The following is a 25,471-nucleotide window of genomic DNA, read 5'->3' as shown; positions in this document are numbered from 1 at the left end:
AACCAATGGCTTCAAGTTACAAGAAAGGAGATTCTGACTAAACATCAGGAAGAACTTTCTGACGGTAAGAGCTGTTCCACAGTGGAACGGTCCCCCACTGGAGGTTGTGGACTCTCCTTCCTTGGAGGTTTTTAAGCGAAGGTTGGGTGGTCATCTGTCATGGATGCTTTAGCTGAGATTCCTGCATTGCAAGGGGTTGGGACTAGATGACCCTTGGGGTCCCTTCCAACTCTAAGATTCTATGATTCTAGGTACAGTGGTACCTCGCAAGACGAATGCCTCGCAAGACGAAAAACGCGCAAGACGAAAGAGTTTTCCGTTTTTTGAGTCGTTCCGCAAGACGAATTTCCCTATGGGCTTGCTTCGCAAGACAAAACGTCTTGCAAGTTCTTGCGAGTTTGTTTCCTTTTTCTTCAAGCCGCTAAGCTGTTAACAGCCGCTAAACCGCTAAGCCGTTAACAGCCGCTAAACCGCTAAGCCATTAACAGCCGCTAAGCCACTAAGCCGTTAATAGCCGCTAAGCCGCTAATAGCCGTGCTTCGCAAGACGAAAAAACCGCAAGACAAAGAGACCCGCGGAACGGATTAATTTCCTCTTGCGAGGCACCACTGTACTCAGGCACCCAGCAATTCTTCCACCCTCCAAAGGTGGGCACTTTCCACAGAAGGGTGTGGCGGGACACATTCTATTCTATGTAACCTTGGTTGGAATCTTGGGAGCCAAATACCTAGGAAGCTGAAAGGAAAAGCTTCTATGGGGTTGGTTAAGAATATAAGTTTAAGGTTCCCCAACATACGAGATTTAGGTGTCTAAATCACTGCTCATGCAGCATATCTGGGAAAGTTAAGCCATGATTAAACTCCCCCTGCAAAGAGACAATGCAGCAAAAAATATTTTCCCTAGAAACCTGAGACATAGAAAGTTCTTGCCGCACCAACACTGCTGCCTTTAAAGCTTGATAGTGTCTTGCCAGAGAAGAAATCAAATTACCTAAGCAAAGCATGAGAGCTGAGCCCCTGATTTGTTTCATATGAAGCAAGGCACTCCTCACCTTGGGAAAGCAGGATTTTTGTAAGGCTGTTCATTACTTCCAAATGACAGCTGATGGAAAGTCTGTATTTTGCAGACTTTTGTTTTAATTAGCTAAGTAAATACGGCCTATTTGCTTAAAGTTTTAAGAGCTCTTCACTGAGGCGGCCACAGGAGCCACTTCCCAAGCAGACCACCTGTAGCTTTCTAGCTGGGAAAATGGAAAGACAAAGGAAAGCAAGAAATGCCTGGCCTTTAGGAATATGGCTCCCAAGGAAGGCAACAAATGGTTGCTGCAGAAGGGGCAAGAGTTCCTCTGTCACCTCCTTCTCAGCTCTGCATCATCTGTTCTCCTTCTCCCACAAGACTAGAACTTGGGGTCTTCCAGTTAAGCTAAATGTTGGAAGATTCAGGGCAGGCAAAAGGATGTACTTCTTTCACGGTGCAACTATGGAATTTGCTCTCCCTAGGGGTAGCCATGGTCACCACCTTGTATGTCTCTAAAAGATTAGAGAAATCAGTGTAGGTCAAGGCAATGAATGGATGGTAGTAGCCATATTGCCTAGGTTCCACCTCCACTATGGAAGGCAGAATGCCTCTGAATACCAACTGCTGGGGATCAAAATTGGTGAGAAGTGATGTTGCACTCATGTCCTGCTTGTGGGTGTCCCAGAGGAATCTTTCTGATCACTGTGAGAAGAACAGGGTGGTGGGCTAGGTGGGCCTTGGGCCTGGCCCAGCAGGGCTCTTCTTATGTTCTTGTGTTAAGGTAGGGAGCAAAGTGCCCATCTTTTCTTTCCAGTGTTGCAACAGTTACAGCGGCACATCTTGCCCTCAACCGTGAAAGAGGACTGCTATGCTAGCCTCCAGGCTTCACAAACCTACTCAGAATCCCCCTTGCTCCAAGGGGCCTTGCAGCACCGGCACATTAGTACAGCTCTGCCCCACCCCTCCATTTCAGAACTTAAAAAGGCACCCCATTTTACTTACCGAGGAGTCAATCTGGTTGTATCTTGCAATATCTTTATGCAAAGTCCTCAGAAGGATCATGGCAACCATTCCAGACAAGAAGAGCACAATTACAAGGGAATTCATTATGCTGCAAGTGAAAAGCAAACTCAAGAGATAGTAAACCGATCCCATGTGGCATCAGACACAATTCTTAAGTCTATGATGTGGCACTAAACACTCAAGTCCAGGGGGCATGCGATCATTGACAAAACTAGCAGCATTGCAAAAGTGATTAGAAACTTTAAATAGGATAAAATAGTCAAAACTGAACAAGGGACGGTGCTATGATGAACTGCTTGATGAAAAGTATTTTAGGTTGGGTTTTAGGTGTTGCCCTGAAATCTCCGGGCAGGACTGGGAAAGACTCATGACTGAAACCCTGCAGACCTGCTTTATGACAGGCTCTTATAATATTTGACCTATGCCTTATAACACTACACTAAGCATTTCATGATTAAAATTTATGTATCAGAAGCACACATGCATATGAACTTCATGCCCCTTTGAACTCCGACACAAACCATGATTTGCACTAAACCGAGTTTACATTCTAACCCATGAAGTCGGATTCCAAGTACAGACAAGCCACAGTTTGGTCATTTCGCCTCCAGCTGCACATTGCAGATAGTATCTCAAACATCAGACACCAAGGGCAGAGCAACTTCCCAAACCATAGTTTGTTGGTTTGGATGTGAACAGCAAGCTACAGTTTTTCTTCAGCTGTGGTTTTCAAACATAGTATCAGATCCTAGTTTGTGGCCATTTACAAAGTATGGTATGTCAGGTGATACTTGTTCAGATGTAACAAACCACAGTCTGGTTTTTCAAAACGTAGTTTAATGGTTGATACATGCTTACTTTGCACTGTGTGCCTCAAGACTGAGAAGAGGTTTCCTCTTTATCATCATTTTTTTTAAAAAAAAAAAAAAGGTGATGGGGGAACTCAATCCATATTCACTGTGAGCTTTTTTCCTTAACAGTAAATACTAACTTCAGAGATAAAACTCCAAAGCAAATCACATGACAGCATTAAAAGAATGTGATCAACTGTAACATCTCAGAAATTCTCTGAAACGAGAAGATAAAAGTAAAATGTGCCGATTGCTTTTCTTCAGGATACAAAAGGCACATTCTTTGCATGAAACACAATACTTCGAGCAGCTCCCAAGAGGGCCAGTCCTGAGGAAAGTAAGTCCACAAATGAAAACATGAGACGTTGGCTGGCTTGAATGCTAGCTGCCTTCTTTCTAACCACAAGTTCCAATTCCCAAAAAATAAAGCAAGGTTCAGATCTTCCAAGTTTTGCTGCAAGCTATTTCTTTCAGAACTTTCAACATCTCTTACCTAAACCACTGGATGTTGGTATGGGGCATGGATTCCAAGATGTAGTCCCATCTCGAAGCCCACTTAATATTGTTGTTCTCCTGCATGGAAAAAGTATGAGATGAACAATGGAGCACTTCTCAGAAAACAAGTCTTCATGCATTTAATTATCACTGGCTAAACTAATCCACTGGGTAAGCTAACCTGGGAGTAGGTGCAACTGTGTCTGTTAGCACCAGAAAACACACCACTAGTTGTAACCAAAAGCTAAAAGGAGGTCTCAATCCATGTGCTCAAGAACTGTCCTTTTCTATAGCGAGGAATGTGCAATGGTGCTGCATAGAAAAATCTCTGATTGATAGAAGGGGGGGCAGTACCTGCATATACTGAGTTCAGTGTGGACACTACAGCTACTGGTACAAGGTGATTTACCTGTAAAAGCTGATACTCCCATAGGGCACAACACATCTTGTGCTTTTTAATGAAGTTAACGTTACATACCCAAGTTAAATTAAGTCTTCTTAAAAAGCCAAATAATGACAGGCAGTTCATTCATGTTGTCAAATTAAGAGGACCGAGTGGCTCAATGGAATGGTAACAGGATACAGAAGCTTGCACTTCAAGGTCATGGGTTCAAGTCACATTCCATTTGGAGGGGAAAATGAAAGTTGTTAGCCCATGACGGCCATTTGGCTGCCTGGACTAAAGCTAGCTAATGGTCTCCACCGACTTCCTTGCAATACAGGTGTCTTGCATCACAAAAACCTAACTTTAATTACCACCCTTTGGGGTTAGTCTCAACACAGCTATTGGGACTGGAGCGGATATGGAAATCAAGCTACTAAGCCCTCTCTGCAGTTGACCATGCTGTGTCATATTCAATCAGGACTCTCCTCTAAGCAGGCTGTCAATCAGTCGTTCAGTGCCAACACCAACTTTTCATTAAGAGATTAAAGCAGAGTCAGTCCTTCCACCCCAATTTGGATCAGCAACTAAATGCGTGCTCAATATAGGCTAAGCAACTAGAAGAGAAGGATTTGTTCCTTTGTGACGAAAAGGCTTCCAATCTCCCTTAGAAAAAAGTCCAAGATTATTCTTGGATAGCACATGGTATATATTAATCATAATCATGAAAAACAAGATCTATTTGGAGAAATATCAATCCACTATTTATGTCATTTGTAACTGAGTGCAGTGTATATTTACGTGTTCAACTGTGGGATGTTTGTACGATTACTTATACTTCGAAAATAAAAAATGAACTACGTTAAACAACTTATAGGGGTTTCAGGCTAAATAGACAGCTAACTCTGAATTTAAAGTAAGTACCCAGGTTGCTCCCCCACTGCCTATAAAAACTGATAATCTGAACCATTTTAAGAAATTATAGCTGCAAAACATCTCTCTTGTACTTACTTCAAATTTCACAGAGTAACTGTAAATCAGATTCAGCTTGCTGTTAAACTCTGCAGAGATTTCCATGGGGGGGCCTTCACAAGACAAATTGTTTATATCCGTTTGTTTATAACTACAAAGATAAAATATAGTTTTATCACACATGATGATGTAAGAACCTTCGTTGCAATTTTTACAGATTCACTGGCATAGTGTTAAATGTTTTCGTTTTTCTGAATCAATTTGCCTGAAGTGCCAAGTGTCCAGAGACATTTTGTGAATTAAACGCACATTGCAAAAACTTCCCCATGAACAAAAACAATGAATATGGCTTCTGAGCACAAAAACAAGTCTGAATGTAAACTCCAGTGTTGTTTGGGGGCTTATTCCTTCAAACCACAAGCTAGCTTTATGCACCAGCCCCAAAACCCAGAGTCATAACACATGCTACTTCCCCCCCCCTCCAAAAAAAGTTTATTAATATTAGCATTAGATACACTGCATGTAAGTGTCCAAGAACCAGGCATTCCAGCATACATGTCAGGTATAATACAATCATTTCACAATTGTCCCCCACACTATGTTGACTAATTCAAGATGGATAACCATACGCAACCTGAAGAAAGTGAGATCCAAAGGATCCGCAGAATCAAGAGCAGCATTATAAGGTTAAGGGCCACTTTGCAAGTTACCAACTATCAATTTTTCCTTAAGAATATGGACATTGCTATGTTATAAAGTACAAGCATCCCCTCCCACCCAGCACAACCCAAGAATACATGAGACAGCTATTGCACAACTGAGGAACCTTGAGCACCCCAGATGTTGTGGGACTAGAATTCCCAACATCCCATACCATGCTGACTATAAGCATAGGAACATAATGGCCCATCCAGTCCAGTATCCTGTTCTCAGGCTGGCCAGCCAGATGCCCATAGGAAGCCCAAAACAAAAACTGAAGCACAAGAGCATTTCCCCCTCCTGCATTTCCCAGCAACTGATATTCAGAAGCATACAGCCTCTGGCTGTGGAGGCAAAGGATGGATTCCACTGGAGGGCCACAAGTTCCCCATCCCTGATGTATCAGCTGCTTTGTTGTGATAATTGCAGTGGAAAAGACACTTGAGCCATTTTTTATGTTTGACAATTGAAAGCAGCCTGCGGAATTTACTTGTGAAAGAAGACTGGGAACAGACCCCAAAGCAAAGGAATATAACTTGCAATTTATTTATTTATTTATGTATGTATGTATGTATGTATAAGAATCTGCAGCAAACAAAGCAATGGGAAGACATTTAAGTTACCCTGCAGCTATGAATTCAAAGGGCAGCTTTTAAAATTATTATTTCAAGTCCTGGTGAGTTTTGTAATAACTTTCATGTTGTGTGAACCTAACAATTTGCAATGTGAGAAAAAAGAGGTCTGGACACCCTGAATAACCTGCAACTGACTCATTGTGCCCCAGTTACAATACCTGCCCGTGAATTAGGGGGTCCTAAACATGAAAGTATGCCCACTGAAGAGGTAAATGGGATTGAAATCTTAGGATTCCCTGACAAATAAGAGAAGTACCCACATATTAATTTCATGCAAACAACTCAGCTTAAGGTTGTTAGATTTACCATGAACAGAGCTCATGTACTTCTAAAGAGCAATACAGCTGGGAAAGGGTTCGTAAGATGCAACTTTCACCATCCCTGCAGACCTGCAGAAAAAGCAACACCTGTGGAGATGCTTCTGACATCAGAGAGTTGTCAGAAGGGAAGGGAAATGACCATGGTAGAATCTGGACCACGTAGCTCCTAATGCGCATTACCCATCCCTATCTGGTATGTAGTTCACACCCCTTTCCCATCATTCTGGCAAGGAGCTTCAAGACACAGGAAGCAGACCAACTAGAGGGGCAGGGAGAACAGAGCAGAGTTTAACCTAAGGAGGCTACTCTTGAGACTGAGCCCTAGAAACAACGCTCTCTCAACAGTCCTCCAGGAGTTGTGGGTCAGCACCGACAGCCTGGGAACAGCTACTATAAGAGCTCTTTTGGACCCATTATACATTTACAGATTTCAACCCTCTCAGTTAATGTTTTGGTGCCAGTTATTTCCTTGAAATAGCTGTAAAACAAGGCTGGCCAATTTTAGTTTTATTTTTAGCCAAGCAGCACATGAAAGCGGAGGGTGTGACCACTCCACAATCTTGCACGCACATTCTCATGACACACGTACAGCCCACTCATGACACACGTACAGCCCACCCTCCTCAGCTGACACATGCAGATTGGCTGGGGGGCGGGAGGTATTGCCCTCACCACCATTTTTGATCTGATGATTGGGGTATCTGCATTCCCACCAGGGCACAGAGCTTTGCCCAACCAGCATTGCATCTAATTTATTTTTGATGCTGCTTCCAAAACTGGGGAGCCAGAACATGGTATAAGGCAGCTTTTCGTGCTCCTGGTTCAGCTTGCTCAGGATTGTCCACAATGACTGGCAAATGGTATTCCAGAATTTCGGACAGGGAGCATCCCCAGCTCAATCTGGAGACACCAGGGACTGAACATGACACCTTCTGCTTCCAAAGAACTATCACTGTGCCATGGCCCTTCCCCAGTTTGCTGGGGTGTTGGATCAAACAATTGAATACCTCCCCACTGCTGTTTAATGCTAAGTTTCCAGAATGCAGAGCTTAAAAAAAAAGCAATCTTCATTGTGATTTGAGAAGCCTTACAAGATGCAACTCCATCCACATTTTGCCAGCAGTGCCCTCCCGCTACTTGCAGAGCAGGTTCAATGCCACTGACAGCAACACAGGAGAAACACAGGCCAGGTCAAGCTCAACTCCAAAGGAAAGGGCTAACTTTTTCACTCTAACCCATCTCCTTCCCTTGAAGCAAAGTAGATCAGTACTCTTACAAGGAACTATAGGACCACCTAATGGAGGGAGAAAAGATTGCAGGCATTGCAGGTGAAGCAACCCGTATTTTCAAGCACCTCAAACCATTCTCTTACAATATATCTTCAGACTACACGTGGCAGCAAACATCAGTTTTGTGATGATAGATAGATAAATAGATAGATAGATATTGTAGATACACACAGAGAGAATGTGTTTCAACCTCTTTTTGAGCACAAAATCTCACAGTGCCTCCCATAAAGACAAACACTAGGGAATGAGAGATGGGTAGAAACAAGGCAGTGAAAGAAAACTTAACTATGCCCCCTTGTGGAATGCATTACCCCAAAACAATTATCGCAAGCCATTCAGGAGGGCAGTGGTTCCCAAACCGTTTTTTCCCCACCTGAAAATTGCTGAGACTCTTGGTGGATCACTTAATGATTTTTCTGCCTTGTTCATAATGAGCTAAAGGCTGTGTGGTTTTTAATTGCATTTTTGCAGCTTCTCTTCCTTCTTATATAATGCATTTGGATGCATTCCATAGATTTCAGATTGCAATACAATAAGAGAAATAAAATAAACAATCGAAAATACCATTAAAAATCAATACGTGTATTTGGTGCAACATGCTGGTTGACTGACCAAACCCAAAGAGCGCTCGCTATTGGTTCCTCATCATCCTGGAAAAAAGGGAGAAGTGGAGCGGCACAGGATTCTATGTCTTTATAAACAACTTGAACAAAGGAATTGAGGGGATGCTCATAAAACTTGCAGATAATAATAATAATAATAATAATAATAATAATAATAATAATAATAATAATAATATTTATACCCCGCCCATCTGGCTGAGTTTCCCCAGCCACTCTGGGCGGCAGATGACACCCAACTGGGAGAAGTAGCTAATGCCACAGATGAATCCCAGATTGGAGATTGGAGAAATGGGCCAAAACTAATAAAAATGAATTTCAATAATGATAAATGAGGTTCTGCACTCAGACAGTAGGAACCAGCGACACAAATATAAGATAGGGCACACCTGGATTGCCAGTAGTACAAGTGAAATGGATCTAGGGGTTTTAGTAGGCCACAAGTTTCACATGAGCCAACTGTGTGATAAAGCAGCAAGACCACCCCCATCGTTCCGCCCGGACACTGAGATCCAGCACAGAGGGCCTTCTGGCTTTCCCCTCATTGCGAGAAGTGAGGTTACAGGGAACCAGACAGAGGGCCTTCTTGGTAGTGGCACCCACCCTGTGGAATGCCCTCCCTTCAGATGTGAAGGAAATAAGCAGCTATCTTATCTTTAAAATACATCTGAAGGCAGCCCTGTTCAGGGAAGTTTTTAATATTTAATGCTGTACTGTTTTTAACACTTGACTGGGAGCAGCCCAGAGTGCTGGGGAAACTCAGCCAGATGGGCGGGGTATAAATAATAAATTATTATTATTATTAAAAAATCAAAAGCTTCTGGAACACAATGTATGATGAGCTTAAAAAAAGTTTAACCTTATGAAAAATACAGAAGCTTTTCTACTAGGGATAACAGACACAGGCATAGCAAGAGAAGATCTGAAAATATTCCTCTATGCCACAGGAGCGGCAAGGATCCTAACTGCTAAAAACTGGAAAAAAGAAACTGGGCCAGCAAAAAAGGAATAAACTGTTAGAGTATATTGAACTGGCTAGATTAACAGAGACCACACTAGAGATCACACTAGACAAGAGTTTCAAAAAACAAGGGGAAAATGCAGAGAACACTTCACAAAACAGTGCCCTAAAATACATACCTAGATTGTCTGCAGGAGACTTTGTGCATATCTATTCATAAAGGACACAGTTTATAAGAAGTAAATAAGGAGGCCAGATACATGATAAAATAAGTCTTCTATTTGGTTGTTTGTATTGTTGTATGTTATGTTCACTGTATGTTATGTTCACTTTTAACGTGTATTGGGGGGTGAAGGGTTGTGTTATGTTGTAAATAAAATTCCAGTTTTTTTAAAAAAAGCAGCAAGAAAAGCAAATGCTCTTCTAGGCTGCATCAACACAAGTATAGCATCCAAGTATAGAATACTGCTCTATTCTGCATTGGTTAGACCACACCTGGAGTGCTGTATCCTGTTCTGGGCACTTCAGTTTACGGACATTGACAAGCTGGGCAAACAAGATGATTGAGGGTCTGGAAACCAAGCCTTATGTATGAGAAACGGTTGAGGGAATTTGGTATGTTTAGCCTGGATAAGAGAATACTAAGAAGAGATATGATTACCATCTTCCAACATCTAAAGGACTGTCACACGGAAAACAGAGCAAGCTTGGAGGGTGGGACATAATCCAAAGGCTTCAAGCTACAAGTAAGAAGATTGCAACTAAACATCCTGGAAGAATTTTCTGACAGCAACAGCTGTTGGACAGCAGCACGGTCTCCCTTGGGAGAATGTGGACTTTCCTTCTTTGGAAGTTTTTAAGCAGAGGTTGGATGGCCAGCTGTCATGGATGCTTTAGCGGAGATTGCAGGGGGTTGGCGTAGATGAACCTTGGGATCCCTTCCAGCTCTACAATTCCACAATTCTCTAATGAATGTGCTGTCTCCCACCTTCAACCACAAATCCACAGGCACAGCACAGACCACCTGAACGACATTGAGGGTCCAGCAGTGGTCCACAGATCACAGTTTTAAGAACCACCACTGTATGGTAAATTCAAATCGTACATCCATTGAGCAGATGTGAACAGGACAAAGAGTGTTTCGAGTCTGCACTTCCTTAAGGACAGATTTTAACAGATTCAGTATCCAGCATAAACGGGAAAGCGAACATTTATATGGGTAAAGAACAATGCAGGAACAGAAATAGTTGAATGCTCCCAAGAACCTCGTGCTGCCTCCTTAAAGCCTGAGTAGACTCTCTGAATGCAAAGGGTTGAAGGAAAAATAAATAAATGAAAAGCAGGGAACTGTGGGCTTCCCCTACTCTCCATTTCTTTATTATTCCCCACCTGCGAAAGGTCGGGACTACATAAGAAAGCAGGTCCATGTTGCAGGCTTCTTGTACTGCTTAGCACCCCAACACCAAATAGAGCAGGTAACCAAAACGGAACTCAGTACGAATAGTATCTGCCTGTGAACTGACACGCTGTAAATTGTCAAGTGCCCAGCAGTTACCTTTTGGGTTCCAGGCGAGCCGTAACCAGGCGAGCTCCGGGCCAGTTCTCATTCTGCGCACTGTGGTACGTGATCGTAATATCAACGTGATTGAAAAGATAGTAGGTATTCTTCTTGTTGAACTCAGACTGGGGGTGTGGGGGAGAGAAATAGAGCCATTAAATGCCTAAAAGGATTTATTATTATTTTCAGTATTATTTATTCAATTTTTTTAAAATGCAGCTTAATTTTTTTAATAAAAAAGAAGAATCCCAAGAATTTTAGGAATTCACCCCTCATGGAGCTACAATTCCCAGCACCCAGAACAAACTATAGTTTCCAGGATGCTTCAGAAACAGTCGTGCACTTTAAATGTGTGGTGTATCTTGTGTCTGTATCTTGTGTGGATAGATCCAACCTTTGGAGTCGCACTGAAGGTTCAAGGAAATCAGAAACAAGTTACGGAATTACAGATACTTTTCTTGGAATTACAGATGCTTTTCTCCTCCATTCAACTGTTCAGGCTCTACTTTTTCACGCACCTCCAGCCTTACCCAATAATGCACACTGTTAATTTCCAATGCAATATGTAAAGCAGCCCTTTGTTTCTGGCATATAAAGGGTGGACTTTGGAATAGTGGCTGCAGTTCCTCTATGAGAACAAAGGTCTTTTCCAGGCTAATGCAATAAGGCTAATGACTCTGGGAAGTCTGCTGTAGAATCTTTGGGAAGAGAAATGACAATTTCAGTTCTTAACCTGAAACTGTTCTTAACCTCAAGCACCACTTTAGCTAATGGGGCCTCCCGCTGCAGCGTGATTTCTGTTCTCACCCTGAAGCAAAGTTCTTAACCCGAGGTACTATTTCTGGGTTAGCGGAGTCTGTAACTTGAAGCATATGTAACCTGAAGCATATGTAACCCGAGGTACCACTGTACATTATTATTATTATTATTATTATTATTATTACTATTATTTTAAAAACCTACTTTGGAGAATGAGTCTCTCAATCTCTGAAAACCTACCGACAAATATATTTAATTACACTCTCACTACTTGACGCTGGTTATCTACTGTTTACTTTTCATGGACGCAGCTCCAAAGCAAAGGAAATAAAAATGCACTCAACTATCCTTGCAAATTAAACTTTTAGTATACATCCGCATCAATGTGTTCCCCTGTGACCGTCATTGATTGCTTTCTTGGTCCTATGCCTTGTTAATAATAATAATAATAATATGCAATAATATCTTTATAGCCAATGAAATTTGCCACTGTACAAAGAGACATTAAGAAGCCCTTCCTTCCTGTAGATATTCCAATGCCCAGCAATACCTACTGAGAATTCTCCTGCAAGACCTGAACCATCATCGCCTAATTCTCACATTACTTCTGGGCACGTAATGCATACTCTGGGATGGGCAGAACAACACACAGGAGCAAACAACACAGCATCTGAGCTAGCCATGGAATCAAAACTGCTTTTCTATTTTCCGGCCAAACTGTTCCCAAGTGAAAGTGCTGGGAAAATGAAATGTAGCTCTGCTCAGATATTTTAGGTCAACCAGAGACACTCTGGCTGTTTTAGACAGATGTTTTAGGCATCAGTCATGTTGGCTGCAGCTGATGCCAATATCCAGAGGGCACCAGACTAGCAAAGGGTGATTTTGGTTCCATGACGGAGCGAGCTTTGAACACCTAACAGATCATCTCATTCCATATAGACCCCAACCAAACCCTGTGTTGCAGGAGAGGGAATCCTGCAGCTACCATCTTATCAGGAGGTCTGTTCTGTACCATATTGTTAATTGACCTATTATGTGGTGACGCCTACCCTTAGGAACTTTTTCCCATTGCATATGAGACAGGTGCTGTCTCTGTTGTCTTTGAGGTGCTTGTTGAGGACTTACCTCTTTCACCAAGCCTTCTAAGTGGAGTTTTGTTATCTCAGTTGGCATCTCTGTCAGATTTGAAACTGATTTTACATTATTGTTTAACCGTATTATATGCAAAATATATATATATATATATATATATGTAATTGTTTTACATTCTTTTACAGTACAGTGGTACCTTGGTTTAAGAACAGGCCTGTTTACGAACAATTCGGTTTACGAACTCCGCAAAACTAGAAATAGTGTCCCGGTCTGCGAACTTTGCCTTGGTCTAAGAAAGGAAGCCGAACAGAGGAAGGGCACCAGTGACGGGAGGCCTCATTAGGGAAAGCGTGTCTCGGTTTAAGAACAGTTTCGGTTTAAGAACAGACTTCCGGAACGGATTAAGTTCGTAAACCGAGGTACTACTGTACTGTAAATTGCTTTGAGGTCCTTCATAGGAAGCAATTCTTAAATGCGATAGTAATGATCGTGATAGGAACATAGGAAACTGCCTTATACAGAGTCAGACCATTGGGTCCATCTAACTCAGCACTGCCTACACTGGCTGGCAGCAGGTCACCAGGGTTTCAGGCAGCAGTCTCTACCAGCCTTACCTGGAGATATCGGGGATCGAACCTGTGACCATCTGCATGTGAAACAGATGCTCTACCAGTGAGTTATTGTCATTCCCAGCTGAGTTACAGATGCTGGTATTCTCTTGTCTACTTTCTTTTATCTTGTAATCTGTAGCCTACATTTATTTTTAATTCTCTTTAATTATAGGCTCTCATTGATTATTTAATTTTGGCTATGTTTAGAGGGCCAAAAATTCAATCAAAATCAAGAGTCAGCAAGTGATAATCAATACACAGCTGGCAACCAGTCCAAATAAACATGCTCAGACTCATCCTTCATGACACACATTTTGTATTTCCTTCCCCCATCATATCTCTTCTTAATTGTTCAGCAGGAGTTTTTGCACGTACCAACATGGCATGGTTCAGGCATAACATTTGCATAACCAGCTAAACCACCATTTAGTGCAGGGGTGGGGAAACTTTTTCAGTCTGAGGGCCACATACTATCATGGGCAATATTCCAAGGGCCACATGCCAGTGGTGGGGAGGCAAACCGGATTAGTGTGGCATGCACGAGGAGGAAAGAGCCGCTGTGAAGCTTGGGTGCATACACTCCCCCTCCTACTCCACCCATGACATGGAAGGTGATTTTTGCAGTGTGTAGTTTCGGTTTCCTAAATCTTGGCTTATCATGTAATGTAACCAAGTAACTGCAGTTTATTCCCAACTATGGTCAATGTCAAAGACAAGCCACCCATCTTGATAAACCATGATTTAGTGTGACACAAAAACACAGCCAATGCCAAGCCACAAGAATTCAAGAGCAACTCTGCTAGATAAGACGAAAGGCCCATCTGGTCCAACATCCTGTTCTCACCAGATGTCTATGGGAAATTTGCAAGCAGGACGTGAGCACAACAGCATCCTCTTCATATGTGCTCCCCAGCAGCTGGCATTCTGAGCATACTCTGGAGGTTCTATGCAGTCGTTGTGAGTAGAAGCCACTGACAGTTTTATAATCCATTAATTTAGCTAATCCCTTTTAAAAGCCATCCAAATTGGTGACCATTACAGTGGTACCTCGGGCTACAGATGCTTCAGGTTACAGACGCTTCAGGTTACAGACTCCGCTAACCCAGAAATAGTGCTTCAGGTTAGGAACTTTGCTTCAGGATGAGAACAGAAATCGGGCTCCAGCAGCGCGGCAGCATGAGGAGGTCCATTAGCTAAAGTGGTGCTTCAGGTTAAGAACAGTTTCAGATTAAGAACAGACCTCCAGAACGAATTAAGTACTTAACCTGAGGTTCCACTGTATTACATTTCATGGTAGAGACTGCCTTTTGCTAAGCATAGTTTAGACTTCATGCCATGGTTTGTGTTCAAAAAGTGCAAGCATGCTAAAGAGTCATACTGTTTTGCTTTCCCCTGAGAATTCCCAGATGCTATCCCACACAATAGCCACTGAGGGCAGAGCAACATCCCAATCACTGTTTTCCTGTTCAGTTTTAATGCCAAGCCACTTTGTTCAAGCTCTGCTCTGCAAGCCAGCTTCATCCAATGGTTTCAAGTGGTTATTTGGTGGCCGCTTCTAGACCATGGTTTGAAGGACACTGTGAGTTCAGACACTGCTCCAAGGTTTGGTGCTGCATCTGAACCTTCACGGGATTCTAAAAAATGCCAGAGGTCTATATCTAATACCTTATCAGAAAACATTAAGGAAATGCACCCTGACCACCTACATTTATAGTGCAGGAATCTTTAGCTCTGCCATCTGAAGCCACGAAGCATCCAACTGGAAATCCTGGATTACAGAATTTATGTAATTCTCCAAAATCGTAACACCAAGTCACTGGCATGTTATCGATAATCCTACACAAGAAAAATTGCAAGCAGATAATTCTGTTAAGAGTCAGAAACGCCCTCGAGTTTATTGGCACATTTGCTTTTAAAATGCATTTTAGAATTGCATGTGAATTACTTCGCTCTCTTTTATGAAGTCAGTATTGGACAAAATTTGGGGTATCTTTCAAATCTTGATAGACAATTTCCATTCCTTCCTTCCATAGACTGTTGATTTCACAGAATGTATGGACTCACCAGTGATGTTGGTAATTCAACCGCATTCCTTTCTTCAAGAATTCCAGCTTGTTTTTGTCATTTGTATTCTCCGGGTCATAAGACTTCATACAAGCCACTTGGCATTGTTGGTTTTTCTTAAATGTAAACTGATATAAGCACAGAAGTGTTTTAACATTTTTACTCCATGCCGCTGGAAATGACACATTTTCTTTCATTCAAAATTACACTTTTGTAATCATCATTAGCCCAACCCTTAACTTGAAAGCCGCCATTTAACATCTAAACACCTTTATGAATTCTGTGCAGTTTTATTTTCTCTTCAGTGATCCCAAATTGAAATCTCTTCCCTCCTCCTGCTCCCCCAAACACACCCCTGTGCAAATTCCAGGTGCAATGCATGCAACCATATAGGTATTTTCAGAGAATCCTTGCTTTCCCTTTCAAAAGCAAGTTTTCAATCCCTAAGCTAAAAAAGGAAAACACAAAATTAACTGATTTTTTAAAATACAATTAGAAGGCCATTGAAGTTAGCCCATAACAAAAAATTCTATAGGGAGGATACAAATACCGTAATTTACGCCCTATAGGACGCACTTTTCCCCCTCCAAAAATGAAGGGGAAATGTGTGTGCGTCCTATGGGGCAAATGCAGGCTTTCGCTGAAGCCTGGAGAGCGAGAGGGGTCGGTGCGCACCGACCCCTCTCGCTCTCCAGGCTTCAGGAGAGCCCAGCGCTAGCACCGCAAGCTTGGGGGACAGTGGGGAGGTGCAGCGCGTCTGCCCGCTGTCCCCGGGCCTGGTCTGAAGGCTGGCGGCAGGGAGAAGAGCGCTTCTCCCCGCTGCCGGTCCCGCAAGCGCCTGGGGGGGAAATAAAATTTTTTTTCTTTATTTTCCCACAAAAAAACTTGGTGCGTCCTATGGGGCGAAAAATACGGTAAATACTTTTTTAAAAAGTTTTAAACACAAAATGAGGGGCATAAAGCCACATCTAAAGCTACTCAAAGTACAAGAAGTAAAATAATAATAATAATAATAATAATTATTATTATTATTATTATTATTATTATTATTATTATTTATGTGTACCCCGCCCATCTTGCTGGGTTTCCCCAGCCACTCTGGGTGGCTTCCAACAAAGATCAAAAATACACTAAAATGTCACACATTAAAAGCTTCCCTAAACAGGGCTGCCTTCAGATGTCTTCTGAATGTCAAGTAGTTGTTTATCTCTTTGACATCTGATGGGAGGGCATTCCACAGGGTGGGTGCCACTTCCGACAAGGCCCTCTGCCTGGTTCCCTGTAGCTTTGCTTCTCGCAATGAGGGAACTGCCAGAAGGCCCTCGGCTTCAAGAAAACGGCTTCAGGGAAAAACGGGGGGTGGGGAACTGCTTTTTTCCCCATTTTTCTGGGTCTTTTCCAGGCCTTCCCATCTCTACTACAGACCAAAACAAACAAACCTTCAGCATTTAGCCACACACACACACTACACACACACACAGAGTCATCCAAATCGTACTGAAAAGTTGCATGAACCTTGTAGGGCGATGATGCTATTCGCTCTCCAAACAAGACTTGTCCAAGATTTTCTGAAGGCCTTTTTTCTTCTGCATCTTGACAAAAGTCAAAACTATGAACAAACAAAGAAGAAGAAGGTTGTTTCCGCTTTGCATTACAAGAGTTGCACTTATAACTAGGTTCTAATCTAAATCAAGCATGTGGTGTTCTGTTCTTTAACTACACCTCTCATCATCCCAGACCACTGGCTATGCTGGCTGGGAAAGATGGCAATTGGAGGCTTCAGGTTCCATGTCCTTGCTCTAAGCATTTTTCAACTGGTGGATTATGTTGTAGATACAACACAAAACATGGTTTTCATTCATTATAGTTCTAATGCCAAACCATGATGTATATTCTTAATGTACAGGCACATCATGATTTCTGTACTAACTCTCTTCACCAACCTTCACTGAGAATCCCTTCCCAAGCAGTAGGCTCTGACAGGGAGTAACATCCCAAACCACAGTTGGTTGGTTTGGATGCAAAGTTAAACCACAGTTTGCCAAAACCATAGTTTCAAATCACGGTTTCTGGTCACTCATAAACCACCATTTGTCAGATGGTGTTGGCTAGACCCCTAAATCATCTCAAAGCCAATTCTGCCTCTATCTTTTACCTGTGCAAACTATTCCAAAGAAGTTTTACCATTCAGTTAGCAATCATCTGAACACTCTGAAAATTAGATGACACTTTGCTTAAACAAACATTTTAATGGGGAAATGCAAACATTTGCTTAATGGTATCTGGGTATACTTACGCATCATATTCATATGGTAGAACTGATTCAACCGAGTCCAGTCTGTTCACAAACAGCTCTATTTTTGACTAGAAGAACAGAAAAGCTGATTTAGACACTTCGAGTTGAGTGTAATAATCCAAGACAGAATTTTTAAAAAGTTATTAAAGAACATTAAATCATTCTCCACACTTAACAGTTCTAAAGAAGTTATCCCAACACTGTAATCCTAAGCATGTTTACTCAGAAGTAAATCCCACTGAGTTCAATGACTCCTACTCACTAATAAGTGTACTCAGGATTTCTGCACAATGCTGTTATTCTAAGCAGGTTTAATAGGAAGCAAATCCTATTGGAATCAGTGGATTTTCTGCCCAATAAATACAGTTAGATCAGACAGTAAATTTAATTACTTCTGTGTGCAATCACAATGAGACATCCTGCAGATAGCATCCTTTCAGGAGGGCTATTCTGTGCAATGTCAGTCAGGCCTTTAGTGTGGTGGCACCTCCCCTTTTGGAACTCGCTCCCATTACATCTCAGACAGGCACTTTCTCTATTGCTTTTTCGGCACCTACTTGCCTCTTCAAACAAGCCTTCCAAGTGGAGGCTGTTATCCCAGCCAGTGCCTATACTGAATCTGAAATAGTTTTTATATAATGCAACTGCTTTATATATTGCTGCAAAAGTTGGATGCCACCACCCCTCACTCTCAGCTGAGTGGTAGCAAGATTCCAGGAGGTTCCAAGAACTCACACAGGATCTGTGTTCCTTTGAGAATCAAGACACAGCACAGGCTGTCTTGGCTTTAAGAAATATGACTTATTCACATATTTACACCCAAGTTTAGTTGGAGGGAGTCCAGACCTTACAGTTTCTTCTTTTACTTCTTTGCCAATCACTCCTTAGCCAAGTAAGATTGTCTTCCATGAATACAATCTTAACAGTGAGCCCATAACTGACTGTGGAGGCCAATTCTGGATACACACGTCCTTCCACAGTGGGGACATAGATTTCCAGGCAGGAGTTGATCATGGTGATGATTTGCCAAACATGCCTTCCTCTAAGCACGTTTCTCCCTTTCATCCTGAGTTCGAGCGTCTTCAAAGTCCATGACATCTTTGGTAAAGGCTGTTCTCCAGCTGGAGCACTTGTAGGCCAGTGTTTCCCAATTTTCAGTATTTATACTACATTTTTTTAGATTTCCATTGAGAGAGTCTTTAAACCTCTTTTGTTGACCACCAGAATTGTGCTTTCCATTTTTAAGTTTGGAATAGAGTACTGTAGTTGCTTTGGAAGATGCTAATCAGGCATCCAAACAACATGACCAGTCCAACAAAAAAGCAATGTTGAAAAATCATTGCTTCAACACTGGTGATCTTTGCTTCTTCCAGTACACTGATATTCGTTCGTCTGTCTTCCCAAGTGATGTGTAAAAATTTTCAGAGACACCGTTGATGGAATCTTTTTGAGGAGTTGGAGATGGCATTTATAAGTGGTCCATTTTTCACAAGCATACAGTGGTACAATAGCTTTGTAAACAAGCATTTTGGTTTCCCTGAAAATGTCCTGATCATCAAACACTCTGCACTTCAATCAGGAGAAAGCTATGCTTGGCTTATCCCCAGCTAGCTGGGCTTGTGATCCTAAAATGCTTGACTTTTTAATTAACCAAACCTTGCTTCCTTTATGAACTTATGAGTTTGCTCAAATTCTAGCTCTTTACTGCATCTAGAGCAGGGGTCAGCAAACTATCAGCAGGGGGCCGGTGCACTGTCCCTGAGACCTTGTGGGAGTCAAGACTATATTTTGGGGGGGAAATGAATGAATTCCTATTCCCCACAAACAACCCAGAGATGCATTTTAAATAAAAGCACACATTCTACTCATGTAAAAACACCAGGCAGGCCCCACAAATAACCCAGAGATGCATTTTAAATAAATGGAAACATTCTACTCATGTAAAACACGCTGATTCCCAGACCACCCATGGGCCGGATCCGGCCCCCGGGTCTTAGTTTGCCTACCCATGATCTATTCTAGAGGTTATGGCAAGTCTCCCCCTCAACCAAACTCATAGCAACATGTTCTTACCACATTGTGAAACCACTTTGAGATGTTTCACAGGAAGCAACTGATAAATAAAATAACAATAGCAATAATAACCACAGAGCTGTGTGAGGTAAATTAGGTTCAGAAAAGGGCAACCAAGAGCAATTCCCCTATGAAGAGAAGGTGACTTTTGCGACTTTTTAGCTTAGAGAAAAGGCAAGAGCTGACATGATCGACGTGTATAAAAATATGAATGGCATAGAGCAGTGATGTCCAACTTGTCAGCCGCAATCGACAGGTAGATCCCCGGGTGATAGCGGTCGATCACAGGATCCTTTTTGATTGTGGGATTAAAAGCAATATATAATGAATGTTTCCATCCCCGTCCCCGTCCCCCCGCTCCCCTTGCTCTGTCCCTACGTCGTGTCATAAGTGTGATCCTTTTTAGTCTTCTTCCAACGTTAGTTGGCTTTATTGTTTTGTGCAGTTGTTAGTGTCGTAGTTAATGGTTAGCCTTCCCCCCCCCCCTTTAAAAAAGCTCAACAACTTTTGCTTCTCTCAGTTTTTTTTATACTGGGAGTAGATCGCAGTCTCTCGGGAGCTGGATGTGCCTGGCATAGAAGACGTAGCTAGACTTTCTTCCTCTCTCATAACACTGAAAGTCGGAAGATTCAGGATAGATAAAATGCTTCTTCACGCAGCACGGAGTTAAACTATGGAACTCGGCAGCGATGGCCACCAACTTGGAAGGCAATAAAAGAGGATTGGACAAATTCGGGATAAGTCTATCAGTTGCTCCACCCCCACAGTTGGAGGTAATAATTAATTATTCCAGATTCCAGTTGCTAGAAACCACAAGGGGGGAGACTGCTCTTGTACTCGGGTCCTGCTTCAGAGCTTCCCACAGGCATCTGGATGCAGGACTAGATAGGACATTAGCAGGCTGTTCTTATTTTATGCAATCCCAACCATTAGGTGCACCGACTGGGAGAAGTTAGGTCCTACCTGCTTCCCACGCCTGGATGAAATATACAGTGGTACCTCGGGTTAAGTACTTAATTCATTCCAGAGGTCCGTTCTTAACCTGAAACTGTTCTTAACCTGAAGCACCACTTTAGCTAATGGGGCCTCCCACTGCCGCCACACCGCCAGAGCACGATTTCTGTTCTCATCCTGAAGCAAAGCGGAGTCTGAAACCTGAAGCGTCTGAAACCTGACGCGTATGTAACCCGAGGTACCACTGTATAGCCAACTGAATGTCAAAAGCGGGTAGGGCAGTATATCCAGGTGGAGTGGCAATTAAATATGAATACATACTTTTTTTTCTCAGAGCAAGACAGAGGAATAGGGCTGTACAGAGGGGATGGGAGATGCCCTGTTTGGTTGGAATAGAGCTTCCCTAAGCCTGAACTACTGTGGGTGTGACATAACATAGATCTATTCAAGGTCAGTGGGTGGATCAGGGGAAGACAGGAAATGAGTCATTGTGGCGCAATAAATTTGAACGTTGAAGTAGGAAAACAGGGTTTACACAGGGGTAAAGCCTTAAGCAGATACCACCGTCTTAATTATTTGCCTCAGCACTATTCCACCTTGTAACTCTCACTTATAGATCTGAAGGTTGCAACAGCAACCTGACACACAACCAACACAGGTGAACGTTAGCAGGAAAACAAATTCCCTGTTGTGGAGATAAAAGAAATGAGGGAATTTCCCTTGCTCTATTACTAATTGCTAGGCCAGAGACGATGGACCTTTTCAACCAAAGAGCCTCCCAGGAGTCAAAGACAAGTGGAAACAGAACTAAGAGGGGGCAGAATAATGCATGCAAATTTTACCTTCCATCCAGGCAAGCAAGATACCCCAAGCAGGCAAAAACACTCAAAAGAATGAAGCACGGCTACTGGGGAGTGTGGCCTGGAGGGTCTCAAGGGCCAGGTGCACAGGCCTGGAGGGCCACATTTGGTATCTAGGTCTGATGTTCCCACTTACTCCACGCTAGGCCACTGAAGGTGCAAAAGGAGTCACAGAAGCAAGTGGTAGCTCTAAGGGCCTTAGGACAGTCTAAATCATTTAGCCTGACCCATTTCATGGAGCTGTTTCAAGGACACATTATATGCATATATCTTATATTTATATACTTAGAAAAAATCATGTCAAACTTCTTCTCAGAGTATAAAGGAAAGACCACATACAAGTGGCAGCCAATGATTTCATTTACCGTATTAGGCGACTGGGCGTATAAAACGACCGCCCAAACTGGCAGCTGCCAATTTGGGGGGGGGGGGGGTTTGCCTTATACGCTTTGGCAGCTTCACTGGGCAGCGGCAGTGGTCGGCGGGCTCCGCACCAGGATGAAGCTGCCCGGTGAAGCTGCCTAGCAATGCTAGGCCGGCTTCGCTGGGCGGCTGCCTCCCGGCGTGGAGCAGAGCCCGCCGCCCACTGCTGCTGCCCAGTGAAGCTGCTGCCGCCGCAGCAGCAGTGGGTGGCAGGCTCTGTGCCGGGAGGAAGCCACCCAGCGAAGCCAGCTTAGCATCGCTGGGCAGCTTTGCTGGGCAGCTTCATCTCGGCGCGGATCCCGCCACTCACTGCAGCCATACCCGGCGTATAAGACGACCCCCAACTTTTTAACCTCTTTTCCGGGGTTAAAAAGTCGTCTTATACATCGGAATCTACAGTAAATTCCATATTCTGAAAAATATTTTGGAACACAAAACTATGTCCGCTCTGCCACTACATTGTACAGAAAATATTGGGGCAGTGTACAACGTTAAAACATAGAACACAATCTTTTTTAAAAAAGCAGATAACCATTTTAGGAAACTGACTAATCAAAAAACAAAAACTGAAGAGCTGCAAAAGCCTGCTGGCTCTATACGTACTGGTACATACATACATACATACATACATACAAACATACATACATATCTGGTTTCAAACGATTTTACTTTGGGGGGGGAATGGTTAAATAAAGCATCAGGGTGGATTTGATTTAAATTCAAATCGATTTAAATCACAATTTAAATCACTAGTCAGTAAGACTTGGTTTAAATATTTTTTTTTACAGAAAGACTCATTCTTGCTGGTATAATCTTAATATTTACAACCAGATGAAGGTTTCATTTTTAAAATAATAAATTTTCAGAGTATTTTTTACAGTTATATCAAAAATTTGATTTGGTTATACTATTAGAAATACATAGACAGTTATGAAATTATTGTGATGCTTAAAATGTTAACTATTTATATTTGGACAACTTTTCTGCTGTACTTTATTGGAAGGAAAAAAATAATAATTTTCTTAATAATAATTTAAACAATTTATTTAACTAAAACAATAACATTACAGCATATGTATCCATGTTTGATAACTGATGTGGTTAAACAATTTTTTATTTAAAAAAAAACACCTCAGACTGAGTTTTAGCACACATGAAAAACTTAAAACAAATCCGTATTTCCTGATGAGTAGCCTTTGAACTATAATGTAACTTAAATAGAAAACTATCTATAGAAAGATTTTTCCTCCAAAAGAATTTTATTTTAAAAATCCGATTTAAATTTTTAAAAAATCCAATTAAAATAAAAAAAACCATTTAAATCAAAAAAATCCAATTTAAAATTTAAAAATCTGATTTTTAAAAAAATCATTGATTTTTATCCACCCTGTAAAGCATTGTGCACACCTATGTACGCTGAATACATTTTTATTTATTAAATTTGTATACTGCCCTTCATCCAAAGATCACAGCCTGGCTCACAACACAAATATACAAAATGAGAACACAAAATACATAAGAAAACAAGCACTACAAACCAATAACCCCCCTCCCACAAGCACATTTAATAGTCCATAGAATGTTAATCAGCCAAAGGCCTGGTTATAAAGAAGTGTTTTCACCAGGTGCCTAAAAATACGTAATTAAGGCGCCAGGTAAGCCTCCCTGAGGAGAGCATTCCTCAAACAGGGAGCCACTGCAGAAAAGGCCCATTATTGTATTGCCACCCTCCTGACCTCTCGTGGAGGATGCACATGAGAGGGGCCTCAGAATGATCAAAGGGCCCCAGTTGGTTAATATGCCATGGGAAGAGGTGAATTGGGCCCAGAAACTAATTGGCAGCCGGTGCAGCTGGACCAGAATTCATGTAATATGCTTGAAGTGTTTTGCCCCAGTGAGTAACCTGGCCAATGAATTCTGCACCAGCTGAAGTTTCTGAACAGTCTTCAGGGGCAGCAATAATAATAATAATAATAATAATAATAATAATGCATTGCAGTAATCCAGCCTAGAGGTTTCCAGAGTTTTTAACTGGACAAGCGGGACAAGCGCCCAGAGCACAAGCGGTCGCCTTGACCGACCCAAGCACCTTGCCCATGGCTGACCAACTGAAACTCATCCAACACAGCAGGACTGGATGGTGCTCCGGACACCCCTTGAGATTCATCTGCTCTAACAGCCGAGTCAAAGTTCCCGGGGGATGCAAAAGCGATTTCACCCTTCAAAATGCTTTGCAAACTCCTCAGGAGAGAACGCTGCTACCATTCTTCCTGCCACCTCCTTCAGACCAAACTGGGTAAAAAAAGGTGTCCCGCACTACCCGGAAAAGCTCTGCCAGTCAAGTTCCCACTGTGTGCGTGTGTATTTAAATGCTCGTTCTATCGGTATTTAATGATTAAAATAAAAAAAAACCCCATCGTTTCCTCCTAGGTTCTCATCTGTTTCTGCATTTATCCGTAAGATGCGTTGAGCCCCTTGTCAGGGAAAATGAATATATTATAGAGGAATATATATATACACATGAATTAACTACTACTACTACTAGGTATAAATTATTTAAAGCGCATGATAAGCTTGGCAGTGGGGGGGGTCTTCCCACCCAGGAGAAAAGCTTAAGAGGGGGGTGTTTAGAACAAGGGGGGGTACACCTGGGGGAAAGGGGAGGGGCTGGGCGTGTGCCCCCTCCCCCACCCCGAGGAAGGGGCTCCTCCTCTCGACCCCCCTCCCTCTCTCCTACACACCTTGCATCCGGCTTTCTCGCCTCCCTCGTCGCAGAAGCTGACAGGAGCCAAGCCCGGCAGGTAGAAGGCGCCGCACAGGGACGCCCAGCCCCCCAGGAGCAGAACAACCAGAGGCAGCGGCGGCGGCGGCGGCGCTCTGCTCCTCATCGTGGCGGCTCCGGCTGATTCCCGCGGCCCGGCCGGCGACCACCGCTCTTTTGCCAGGCACTGAGGGGAAAGGGAAGCCCAGCCGGGGTGGAGAGAGCGCACGCGCAGGAGGAGGGGGGGGAGTAAGCGCTGGGGCGGGGCGGGCCTTCTTCGGCGGCCTCGTCACAATCGCCTTGCGCTCGAGGAGGAGGAGGAGCGGGAGGGGGTGGGTCTGACCACGTGAACAGAACACAACGCCGCCGACGCCATCTTGGGTGAGGGCATCTTGCCCCGCCCCCTTGCCTTCTCCAAAACCTTTGTAGCGAGAGAAGGGTTGGAGTGGGGGGGCTTTCTTCCTCCCACACCGCTTACGTTTACTTTTTTTTTGCACAGACTGGTATAATTTTATACAAGATATAAATATAGATGTGTGTGTGTATTGCATTTATTTAAAATTACGTATAATTATTTACATAAATATTAACATGCTAATACTTATGTGTCAAAATATATTATATAATCTATAATAATACATGTAGGGGAACCATGCATTCTCTCCTGAATTTATTGGAGCAAGTATAAATAAATGTGATAGATATCTAGAAATAGGCACATTTAAATTGTACGTATTTAAGCATTTGTTTGTTTGT

The 25,471-nt window shown here is 42.7% G+C and overlaps 1 protein-coding gene across 1 annotated transcript in view; it reads right to left on the bottom strand.

Moving 5' to 3' along the window:
• Positions 1-25,041, bottom strand: part of LOC310698689 (transmembrane 9 superfamily member 2-like) — a 49,535-nt gene extending 24,494 nt beyond the window's left edge. The window contains exons 1-9 of the mRNA XM_083486073.1: positions 24,696-25,041; positions 17,645-17,712; positions 16,864-16,957; positions 15,349-15,476; positions 14,991-15,120; positions 10,820-10,947; positions 4,780-4,891; positions 3,385-3,464; positions 2,020-2,128 (exon numbers count right to left, since the gene is read on the bottom strand). Coding sequence (XP_083342199.1) covers positions 2,020-2,128; positions 3,385-3,464; positions 4,780-4,891; positions 10,820-10,947; positions 14,991-15,120; positions 15,349-15,476; positions 16,864-16,957; positions 17,645-17,712; positions 24,696-24,842 — 996 coding nt within the window. The 5' untranslated portion in view covers positions 24,843-25,041. The remainder of the gene's footprint in view (positions 1-2,019; positions 2,129-3,384; positions 3,465-4,779; positions 4,892-10,819; positions 10,948-14,990; positions 15,121-15,348; positions 15,477-16,863; positions 16,958-17,644; positions 17,713-24,695) is intronic.
• Positions 25,042-25,471: the final 430 nt, after the last annotated feature.

This window comes from Podarcis liolepis (genome assembly GCF_965112155.1).
Source record: "Podarcis liolepis genome assembly, chromosome: Z".
NCBI lineage: Eukaryota > Metazoa > Chordata > Lepidosauria > Squamata > Lacertidae > Podarcis > Podarcis liolepis.
This window is presented reverse-complemented; position numbering and strand designations above follow the sequence as displayed.